Below are 12378 nucleotides of genomic sequence, written 5' to 3'. Positions count from 1 at the left end.
ATAGACATGACTCTGTTTTTCTATAATTGTTCTTATTCATTTCTGGGCCGAACCTAGATTAAAATAAAAACTTCATGATTGTCCCACAGGATACAGACAGATTTCTCATGAGTGTTTTCATGAGCACAAGACAGGTGTTTCATGTTTTCTTCTAGAAAAACAAATTCACTGATGAGAAATGCTATGTAAGGACAGGTTTTATAATGCCGTAATATGTTTCTCTCAAATTTTTCAACCACCGTTGGAAGTTCTCCTCACTATCACCTTTAGAATAGAACATTCTTTTCTCTCATCATTGAGTAAATCCTGCTAAAATTAGCCAGGCTCTGCTCAAGAGGTACCACTGCTCCAAGAGTTGTAGTAAAACAACGAGACACCAGTGTGTCAAAGTATCTGTCTTATATTTACCTACTCAACCACCCCTCTATAAATTAAACTATTGAAGTACTGGCTTGGGTGCAGTAAACAATGCAGTGCAACTGAATTGAATTCACGTTTGAATCGACTGAATGTTTTATTGATATTTAAGACATGGGCGTAAGATATAAATGGATGATGCCGAGGAGGCCTGAAGCAGGTAATCCACTAAGAGAGTACCAGGAGAGCCAACAACAACAACAAATGGGGATGTTGCCATAGTTACCAGGAAACACACACACAGCCTAGAATCTCAACTTCAGAAGGAAATTCAAAATTGGGCAAAATAAACTTTTAAGTTGGGTCATTCTCTCCTCTGCGCTTTAATTAGTGTGATCTTGGCCTTTCGAAACAAGCCAGAATGAAAAAAAAAGGGTCTTCAGTTCTGCCTGTTAGCAATGTTCTATCCTTATGAAGCTCTCTCTCTGGAGCCTCTCTTGCATATCAGTGTAATTAGAGACACAGCCTCCTTCTAAAATGAAGATGATCTCCTAATTAGGGAACTGACCTGACCTGTCTATCATTCATGGAAGCCCAGCACCATCAGCAACCCAGGAAAACTATGGTTCTAGCTGAATCACCCTTTTGTCAGTTCTGCATCACCCAAGGAAGCTACTTCTATCTCAGAGACAAAATCAGTAGTAAAAATCTATCAGTGGCTTATCATTAGCCCCAGAATACCCCATATTCACTTTTTTCTTCATTATATTTTAGTATGACATTTATAAGTGAAATTCAAATATGTACAGCAAGCTGATCAAAAGGACCATAAGCACAATTTTTATCCAGATATTCACAGATGAAAGACAAAAAGAAAGGCAGAGGGAGAGAGAGGGAGACTTTCCATCTGTAATAGGGCTTAAATAACAAATTGGGCCTAAATTAAAATGAGACTTTAAGGCTATGACGAAGTAAATTTATTATGTCTTCCTTCTATTTACTTTGATTTTTCTCATATAAAAGTCTGTAGGATTCAGAAGTTTATTCAGTCTACCACCTGCTGCATAAATGATGGCGATCATGGATGGAAGTGTAATTAGAAAGAGGGATGACATCTGTGAAGCAGCAAACAGGAAGCATGCCAATTTTGTAAACCCAATAGAATTTCGTGAGCCCAGTGCTCTGCAGGTACTGCAAGTATAGTGCTATGTATCTGCAGTAAATACATCAATGGTAAATGAGTGAAAAACACCTGAGTAGTTTGATTTCATGCATCTTCAATATGGCCTGATTTTTTTTCCATTCAGATCCATTCCTGGACCCTGTATCTAATAAACACACAGTTCCACAGGAGAAACTTAGTACAGTCATTTTCTTTCTCCCAGAATATCAGTGGGTCACAACTTAAATGCCACCTTAGAGCAGATGGGTTCCATAAAGAGCTTTGTGTGTGACTCTCCTGAATTGATAAATGATTGTCTCACATATTATCTTTAATTAGAGATTTTCAAATTTAAGAACTTTGTTTTTATCACTGTGATAAAACGCATGTATATTTTGTACATAATCATATATTCTACATTAAAATATACTCAGTATATCAAGAAAACCCAAGAGAATTAACTGAAAAACTTTTCATAAGATGATATACTTGGACAGATACTTACAAAATATTTTAAAGACCAAGCATTAATACCCTAACATTTTTAAAGAATATGTACAAATCTATGAAATAAGGCGTATGTTTGAATAGTAAAAGGGGCAAAAAAATCCATCCATACACACACACACACAAGATAAAAAATAAATCAAGAAATGCAAAATGCCATTAAGAATATTAAAAAAATTAATGGCAAGAATCATCAGCAAAACAAATTAACATGACACCCTCTACATAATGTTGGCTAAATATTTAAGCGAGCGCTGAAGTTTCCAAAGGTGTGGCAAAAGAGACACTTCCATACATTATTACTGGGAGAATAAAGTGTACAGCCTTTCTAAGGGCGATTTAGCAGTACTCATTTGAAATCCTTTAAACTGTTCATTTTGTAACTTTTGAACTAGTTAATTCTATTTCTAGGGCTTTATACCAATTAAATAGAAAAGTAAATATATATGTGCAAGGATTTTTTTTACTGCTGTATTTTTCATGAGTGAAATTAGAAGCGATCTGTATGTCCTATATGTTCAACAATAGGATAATATTTAAATAAATCATGTCACATTTCTAGAATGGAATAGCAAGCAAGCATCAAAACAATGTTTTTGAAAAAAATGATGGATAATAAGAACATGGTTCAAGTTTTGATGGAAAAGGGACAGATACAAAGCTATATTTACAGGATGATCCATATTTAAGTGTATTGTAATAGTTCCATAGCTTAATTGCATTATAATAACCTAAAAATGTTTTATTTGATAATGGAGATCCTAAATCAGTGGTCAACACACTTTTTCTTAAAGGGCCAGACTGTATATAGTTTAGGCTTTACAGAGTTTAATTTGTATTTGTTCACAGGCTAAGAGGAAAAATCAAAGGTATAGTAGAGGTTTTTATATAACCATTTAAATTACAATCATTTAAAGTTGTAAAAACCATTTTTAGCTTGTGGGCCATTTAAAATAACAGGCAGCTGACTACAATTTTCCAATCCCCATCCTATATTAACTAAATTGTAAGTTCTCAAGCTGCTTTCTGGTTTAAAATGTCTTATTCAGTATGTGGGAATATTAATACCTGCCCTAGGCACCTCGCAGGGTTGTGCCAAGAATCTGATGTGTAGGCAAACTTCTGGCAAATGTAAACTGTAAAAAAAACCCTATATACTATAGTTACATAGATATATATATATCAATCACAATGTGGAAGAATTTGCTCTCGCCCAGAGTCCCTTTTCCTTTTTCTGGCTACCTAAATCCTGCCAGTCCTTCAAGGACTATCTGAGGTTAAACCCTTTTCCAAGAGGCCACTCCCATTCCTAAAGCTCCAGCAATCTCTTTTTTCTTCAAAGGATGTGCATGCCATTTAGGCTGCTGCATGTATGTATGATATTTTTTTGCAGATTAGATAAGCACCTTGAGGGAAGAACTTGTCTTGGACATTGTTTTCTATCCCTCACTACAAAGAGCTCATCATAATTATTTTGAATTTATTATATATTTAAAATATATAAATTAAATGACAGGAACTGTACTGTTACATCTTTTCCAGGAATATTCAGCCCTGTGATTCCGGGGAATAAAGACTTAATAACAAAACAGTCTTTTATTTGAAATTTTTAAAAGATGTATACCAATAACAACAAATAGGGTTTGGGGGGGCGGGGGGTGAAGGGGAAGCTGAGACGAAGTGAGAGAGTAGCACAGACATATATATACTACCAACTGTAAAATAGATAGCCAGTGGGAAGTTGCTGTATAATAAAGGGAGTTCAACTCGAGGATGGAAGATGCCTTAGAGGACTGGGACGGGGAGGGTGGGGGGGACTCGAGGGAGGGAGGGAATACGGGAATATGTGTATAAATACAGATGATTGAACTTGGTGTACCTCAAAAACAACAACATCAACAACAACAACAACAAATAGGTACAAGAACATGATTTAACTTTCCAGGAAAGCAAAATTGCTTCCAGTAAACTACAGCTACCACCATGCCCTCCCACTTTACTCAAAACTGAAAACAGTAATAATACCTGGAAGCTGGGGAGTCCATTGATTTCTTATAATTATAGGGAGTTGATTGTCTATATATTCAATTATTCTAAACTATTATTATTTACAGATATAAAATCTCAATTTTAATGAGATGAAATCATTTTAAGTATCATTAAAAAGAAGCTGCAAAACTTCAAATAGTACTTAATAATGTGCATGTGACCCTTCACACAGCACGCATTCCAAACCAATACCCCCTCTATGTTTCTTATTTCATTACTAGACATTGTTAGACAGAAAGAGCTGCCCTAGATGGAAGCCACCATTCTTTTATTATCTAATCTCGGATATGAGAACCACTACATTCTCCAAGGGGCTCCCTTGTGTGTGTTGGAGCATGCCCTCAACACTCAGCCAGGCCGTTTCCAACTCCGCCTTAGCTTTTACTTCTTATTCTCACAGAACCTCAAGGTCAGCCAGTGGTGGGTATTATGGGTCTTCTCAGGTATTTTCTAAGTATGCACATAGCTTTACACATGAACTTGGCTTTTTATATTTCCAGGAATATGTTGGAGCTTTTAAAAGCATCTATGTACATCTCATTCCTCAGCCTTTCCTTTTGAGCTTTTTGGTTAGCGTATGATTTGTGTCAGCTGTTCTCCACTGCCTCAAGCAGCTGTACTGTTAAAATGTTTACCAAATGCTCCCTGAGGGGACGCTTTTAGCAACCAAGTTTGAGTGAGGTCAAATGAAGACAAACCTTTTGAGTGAGGTTTTCCAGGGAACCACTGGACAGGTGAAATAATGACAATTCTCTGGGAATGAGGTCCTGTCTCTGCTCCTTCTAGTACCAGGAATGTGGGTTGTTATTTTCAAGGTGACCACTGACAAATTGAAACACATTGTCTAAGATGTCATTCCTGCTCTCTAAGATTTGTACCGTCTATACCACAGGCATTAGCCACATATGGTTCCTGATCACTTGAAATGTGGCTGATCTGAATTAAGATGTGCTGTAAATATAAAATACACACTGGATTTTGAAGACAATAAAAAATATATTTTAATTGATTACATGCTGATATATATTTTGAACATATTTACTTTAAATAACACTAGTATTAAAATTATTTTCACCTATTTCTTTTTACTTTTTTAATGTAGCTACTAGAAAATTAAAAATTATACATGTGGATTGGATTCTAAATCTGTTGGAAAGCACTCGTCCAGACCCTTATTAGAAATATCCTGTCATTATCTGAAACGAGTTTATAAACCCTTGTTTATTAACTCTGGGAAGTTACAGGTTTATTTTAGCTCTTAAAGTTGAGTATGGACTTAGTATAAAAGAGACATAGTATAAAAGAAACATAGTAAGTCATTATATTTCCTTAATACTGAGATTTCTTTTTAAAGACTCCTGGTAAGTAACAAATGTGACCAAAACATAGTGAAAGTATTTAAAAAGGAGAGTTTGGCTAGTGTATACCTCCCATCTGGGGCTGGCACTTCTAAACATGAAATGGGTCAATTATACCTGACTATACATTGCTGTTTGGACAAGGGTTTTGGCTAATAAACATTACTTGCAAGAATGACATGCATCCTGAAAATGATACTCACAATTGCTTGTTTCTTACATTGCACATTTGACTTTACTTAACATTAGTGGAGGTAGCCCCGTGCCCAAGCAAAAGTGAGAATCTCCCTCAGATGGATAAATGTAGGGACCTTTGAAATGACTGAAACCTTCATCGGGAGAGTGGTCTATTAGTTCCATTACCCTGGGGAAGGGAGATTATGATTTGAGAGTTTAGAAGGAAATGCTGACTTGCAGGGAAAGGAAGATGATGGTTCAGGAACCACGAGTTGGCAGGTGTCAGAACGAGCTGTAATCTGTCAGCTTTTACCCTGTGAGGTAGCTGTGTAAGGGAACTGAAGGAACTAAACACCAATAGGTACAATCTTGAGATCCCAGTCTTGGGGCATGCTGCATTGAACTGAGATATTGAGAGCATTCTTCCTCAAAGAACCCAGTTGGCTTCACTGGAGATCTGGTTCCCTAAGTATCACTGCAGCAGGGACCCTGTAATCTACTGAACCACGAAGGAGTCTTCAGCATCTCCCCTTGTGGCAGCAGGAAGTAAGGGCAGTAGTGGACCCATCAGCTTCTAGTCTCCTCACTTGGGTGAAGCTAGATACACCTTCCCTCCTCTTTTGACTGTGTAAGCTTCCAGGGTTCCAGTATAATTTAGTGAAGAGGCAGACCGAAGAGGAAGAAAGTAGATTTCCTGTAAATGAGGCAGGAATTGCTTAAACAGCAATTAATTAGAAAAGTTTACTTATAATATAATACATAAAGTATACTTAAAATAAATTATTACCATATTTTAATTCCAAGTTTGTGTAGTAGTTCATACCAGACTATATACAATATATTATTTGTATGTATCCCTCTTGGCAGACAACTTTCCTCTCAGTTGATTGGATAAATCTCCATTTATATTTTCATTTTGGCCCAAGATTCCTTTTGGCCCAACATATCATAATAGACATTATAGACTCACAGCTGCCCTTAAAATGAACTGAAATGGATAAACTCATGACTCATGTTCTTAAACCGGATGAAAAGAATAATCTTCAAAATTCCTACCCTCTTTTGCTTATCCCTGTAGAGCTTAGGTCCAGATACTTGAGCTGGTGGCACCTTCTTGCCAATGCATGGATTCCTGCATTGGTTACCTGTCGGCATCCACTCACATCAAGATACCTGTAGAGTTTCATTGAAAAGGATTTAGTAGGGGCTTTTCACAAATTGGCACACTCAGTTTCCCCTCTTTCAGCTAGCAGGACAAGGGTTGGTGTGCATCTGTGTGGAGAAACATTAGCTTCATATTTAACTAGCTGAGAGGAGAGGCCATTTCAATGGAATTTGCCGCTATAAAGAAGACATATGTTTCAAATCACATTGTGCATTGCCCCAAGTCTCAGTTTCCTAAGTAGAGAAAGGGCTCTGTCGTCTATGCTACCCACATCTACTTAGTTAAGTACCATGAGCTCTAAGCATCTAAACAAGTTGAGCCTTATCTAGCTGGATTTTCATAGAATGTTCTGATCATAAGAGTTATTTTGAAAAGGTGTTAAAGATAATATTGGGTTGGCCAAAAAGTTTGTTTCAGTTTTTCCGTAGAATGTTAGGGAAAAACCTGAACGAACTTTTTGGCCAACCCAATATAAACAAGATTTCTATGATCAGAGTTCAGATAAAGCTCAAGTGTTTTTGCTGCTTTCATTTAAGTATTTTTAAGTATGAAAATCAAGAAAGAATAAAGACTGTTCTAAATGAAAAGCTATTTGCGAAATCATTGTCAAATCTTTGCAAGAGCAAAAATAGCTTCAGCTTTCAGAAAAGAGGATAACTTGTACATAAACATCTACACAGATATATTGGGTTGGCCAAAAAGTTCGTTCAGGTTTTTCTGTAAGATGTTACAGAAAACTCAAATAAATTTTGGCCAACCCAATAATAAAAATAATATCTATATTATTAACTTTTTATTGTTTCTATTATTTATATTTTATATTGTCAATCCCCTTTCTTCTTCCAGCTCTAAAGCCACCTTGTGGAGTCAGTTTACAACCCTTCAAGCTTATGAGACAAACATCACCTCCAGGGTCTTCTCTTCTAAGGTCTTATTTCCAGAAACCGCCACACCTTACTTGTCTTGCTTCTCCAGGGAAGCAAATACCCATCTCCGAAAGCCTCTGCTTGGCTTGGCTGGGAGCCTGTAACAAGGGGTGCACTGCTGGTAGCAGGAATAGCATTGCTTGCCTTTTACTCCTTTTCCCTTCTTCTAAAGGAAAAAGGACGTTTTGGGAAGTGGAAAGTTCACTAGATGAGTTGAGGTGCTGGAGTCAAAAGTGCTGGCTTTGTTCTATGATGCCTTCATGACCTTCACCTCCTTCCCTCTTAGAATACAAACTTTCATAGAACCAGGATACCCCTAACTATGTATGTTGCAATTAAATATTAAAACAGTTTTCCTATTTAGGAAAAAATAGCATAGGATGTGCAGCCAGATGACTTGATGAGGAGGTCTACACTACCGTTTACTAATTAGGCACATTTGGACAAGTTACTGAATTCCTTTGAGCCCCCGTTTCTCTTGGGAAAAAAATGGGAACAGCTGCTTAACATTTAGAGTTATTATTGTGATTAAATACATGTCTCTGTGAAAGTGCTAATCAAGTAGAAGGCAGTATTATTCGAGAGGTGGAATACTGATGGATTTCCCAGCTCTGAGTCTATCCCCCATGTTTTTAGGAGTGGTGGCGGTCACTATTGTCTGCAGTCTTTGATGCTACTGCTGGTGTCATTTGCCTTTCCAAAGTTCTCTTCCACGAGCGAGGAGAGACTTGTTTGGAGTGGGTGTTGCGCAGTTGCTAATACTCATTCTGTGTGGTGGGGAGAGCACTTGTTAGTCAGATGACCTGGGATCTAATCCCAGCCCTGCCGTTACACAGCTGTGTGCGCTTGGGAACATCATAGCATCTCTCTGGTTCTTGATAACATATTCATTATTTAAACGAGTGTTTGGATTAGGGCATCTTTAAGGTTTTCTTCAGCTCAAAAATTCCAAGTATATAATTAATTTAGACTTTATATGGTAAGTTATGGATACTTTTTGACTTTTAGATGCCTCAACTATAGAATGGGCAATGACTTTTTTTTTTTAATGGCCACAAAACTTTTTGATCTTCTTCCCATTGAGAGTTGAGATTTATGTGCCCTCCCCTATGAAACTGGGCACACTTGTTACTTCTTCAGTCAATACAGTTCAGAGGAAATGAAACTACATGAATTCTGAAGCTAATTTATACAGCATGATGTAGCTTCCTCCTTGTTTCCTGGGGATACTCATGCTGGAGCCCTGAGCTGCCACGCAAGAAGTTTTATTATCCTGAGGCCTCCATGTTGTGAGGAAGCCCAAACCATAAGGAAAGGTCATGTGCAGGTTCTTCAGTTGATACTATCAGCTGAGTCCAGAGCTCAAGTTATCCCTGTCCAGATGCCAGACCTGTGAGTCAAGGAGCCTCCAGATGATTCTAGACCCAGCCTTTGAGTCTTCCCAGCTGAAGCCCCAGACATTGTGGAACAGAGACAAGCTATCCTTCCTATGCACTGTCCAAATTCACAAAGCACAGAATCTGTCTAATGAAATGGTTATTTCACACCACTGAATTCCAGGATGGTTTCTGTATGCAGCAACAGCAACTAAAACACCATATTGGGGGAAAAGTGTCATGAAGTGGGAATTAATTAAGCAAATAGTGCTGTGGCTTAGAACACCACCTTTCATGCTACGTCTTTTTCTGGTGAATGCTCATGGGTAAGTGGGCTCCTGTCATGGAGTGCATTTCCTCTGAGACCACTCTGCCTTCCCTTCCCTCTTCACACTGTCCCAGCTCTTGCTTATATTTGATGGTGAAAGAAAGAAGTGGTAGAACCGTTTATTGATATTTTGAGATAGGCCCGTTAGGAATTCAGAACGGTCACAGTTCTGTTGTTGAAATCATATCCTAAATTGGTCCTTCAAAAAAATCTTTGGTGAAACAAAATTTCACACATCCCCAAATCATGTATCCATTCCTTTTTGTTTGATTCTATTCCAGTCAGTGATGATGGGTCAGGTCACCCAACAGAATGATGTTGGCTGCTCTGCCGAGACACAAAAATGTATCAGGCAGAATCCTGGCTTCTAATTCATTCATCCATTGCCTACTGTGTATTGGTTATTCCAGTGGTTTAAATAAAGAAAAGTCAAAAGACCAAAGCCACAGGCCTAAAGAGTTATGTAACTACTTCTCTGGGGTCTGATTAGGATCCCACAGAGGAGGAAGTACCTGAGGGTTCGCAGATGGGTGCTGATTTCCACCAAGCTCAGGTCTGTTACCTGAAAGCAAGAGCTGAGGACCAGGCTGTCCAGTTTAGGACATTGTGTGACAATGAGATGGACGATCTGATCCCTCACCTACAGGAGGAAGCAAACAGAATTTATTTTCAAGCACAGGTCTCTGCACAGAGAAGATGGGGCTGTGGATTGAGAGTGGTACAGATTAAAATGCTGATTTTTTCCCAGCTGTGTTAGAATCATCATCATCACAATATTAATAGTTTTCATTTGAGGACTGCCTAAGGTGTGCACGATTCTGAGCTAGGCATTTTATATGTGTTAGCTCTAAATCTTGCAGTAGTCCTACAAAATAGATGTTAATATGCCCACTTTACAAATAAGGAAATTGTGGGTCTGGGAATTAAATGTCTTATTGAGGCTGCCCCTATGTAAAAAGCAAAGCTAACAGTCAAATCTAGAGGTGATGGTTCAAAAACCCATACCTTTTCCAAAGCATTTTCAGTTGAGAAATAAATTGGTAAGATTTAGTCATCTGATGCAAGCACCCAGGTTCTTTATTAATAAAATCAGCAAGTAAAAGAGACCTTGGTAAACTAATGATATAAAATGGAATTATCTGTAAGATTCTAAAATGAATGAAAAGTTTAGGCCTTATAGGCTGAGTTTTAAGTTATTATTAGAATGAAATGAGTTATGAAACACTAAGAAATTGATATGTTATAAAGGATCAAAATGTACCAAACTGGAACCTAATAAATGTAGGAAAATCAACTCTAACCTATGGTTAACCCCAAGATTTTATATGATTTTTCTGCATATTTTAACCACTGCTCATTAGGTTTTTATTTTTGACCATCATGTTAATAACTACATAGGACTCTATTAACAAAAAGATTTTATTTATCTCCCTAATATCATCATTATATAAAAAAATCACTAATAAGCACCTAATTGTAATTAGGATGGTGCTAGGCATTGAACACAGACCCAAATATTTCCTCTCATCATTTATAATAGAGCAGGTTCTTGGAAGCCCTATTTCTCTCTATATACACGTGCATGTATACACCCACAAAGAAGGAAAAATCAAGTCCTCTACGTCCTTCGCCCACCCTTATATCTCTGTCTACCTCTAGGTCATTACATTTTCTATATCTATGTTCCATCATCTATCCATCTATGGATATATTATGCATTATAATTAGCTGTAATATTTATCCCCTTTACCCATTAAAATCTGATTTAAGTGCACATATACACTTATACTATCTATATAAGGGAGTACAAAAGCTCATTTTTCAAACCTTGGACTCCATCTAGACCACAAAGGCTACATTCTCAGGAGCAAAGAGAGCATGCCCTTCATCCACGGTGAGTCTTACATTCAGGGAATAAAGGGTCTTTGACTTTCGAGGACATAAAAAGATGGAAAACCATAGGAGAGACCCTGTCTAGGATACCATGTTATACTAAGTTATTTTTTCACTCAGGTGATCCACACTTTAAGGAAATTGCATGTGAAGAAAATGTCAAACTTTTTCAAAATCTGAATAGACACTTTTCCAAAGAAGACATACAGATGGCCAACAGACACATGAAAGATGCTCAACACCATTAATCATCAGGGAAATGCAAATCAAAACCACAATGAGATATCATTCACACCTGTGAAAATGGCTATTATCAAAAAGACAACAAATAAGTACTGGCGAGAGTGTGGAGAAAAGGGGATCCTCATGCACTGTTGGTGGGAATGTAAATTGGTGCAGCCACGATGGAAAACAGTATGGAGATTCCTCAAAAAATTAAAAATAGAACTACCATATGATCCAGAAATCTCATTCCTGAATATTTATCCAAAGAAACTGAAAACACTAATTAGAAGAGATATGCACCCCTATGTTCATTGCAGCATTATTTAAAGTAGCAAGCTATGGAACAACCTAAGTCCCATCAATAGATGAATGGATAAAAAAAGATGTGTGTGTGTGTGTGCGTGTATACACAATGGAATATTATCCAGCTATAAAAAAGAATGAAATCTTGCCATCTGTGACAACATGGATGGACCTAGAGGGTATTATGCTAAGTGAAATAAGTTAGAGAAAGACAAATACTATATGATTTCACTTATACGGGAAATCTAAAAAACAAAGCAAGTGAACAATAGAACAGAACAGGAACAGAGTAATAGATACAGAGAACAAACGGGAAGCTGCCAGAGGTGGGAGGGTGGGAGGAGGAGAGAAATAGCTGAGGGAGGTTAATAGATACAAACTCCAGACTGCAAATTAAGTGAATCACAGGTATGAAATGCACAGTGTGTGGAATATAGTCAATAATTGTTTTTTAAAAAAGTAAAATTTAACAGAGTAGGCAAATTGGGAAGTAGCTATTCATTTTACAGATATTCCAGGCAAAGTTCCTAAATGTAACAAGCTCTTACTATG

General features: G+C 37.4%; 1 protein-coding gene across 1 annotated transcript in view; it reads right to left on the bottom strand.

Annotated features, from left to right (window-relative positions):
- The window catches only part of LOC130844375 (F-box/LRR-repeat protein 20-like), a 95008-nt gene that overhangs the window by 6316 nt on the left and 76314 nt on the right, over positions 1-12378 (bottom strand). The window contains exons 6-7 of the mRNA XM_057720652.1: positions 9918-10045; positions 6667-6783 (exon numbers count right to left, since the gene is read on the bottom strand). Coding sequence (XP_057576635.1) covers positions 6667-6783; positions 9918-10045 — 245 coding nt within the window. The remainder of the gene's footprint in view (positions 1-6666; positions 6784-9917; positions 10046-12378) is intronic.

This window comes from Hippopotamus amphibius, chromosome 2 (assembly GCF_030028045.1).
Source record: "Hippopotamus amphibius kiboko isolate mHipAmp2 chromosome 2, mHipAmp2.hap2, whole genome shotgun sequence".
NCBI lineage: Eukaryota > Metazoa > Chordata > Mammalia > Artiodactyla > Hippopotamidae > Hippopotamus > Hippopotamus amphibius.
Note: the sequence above shows the minus strand (reverse complement) of the source record. Positions and strands in the feature narration are given on the sequence as shown.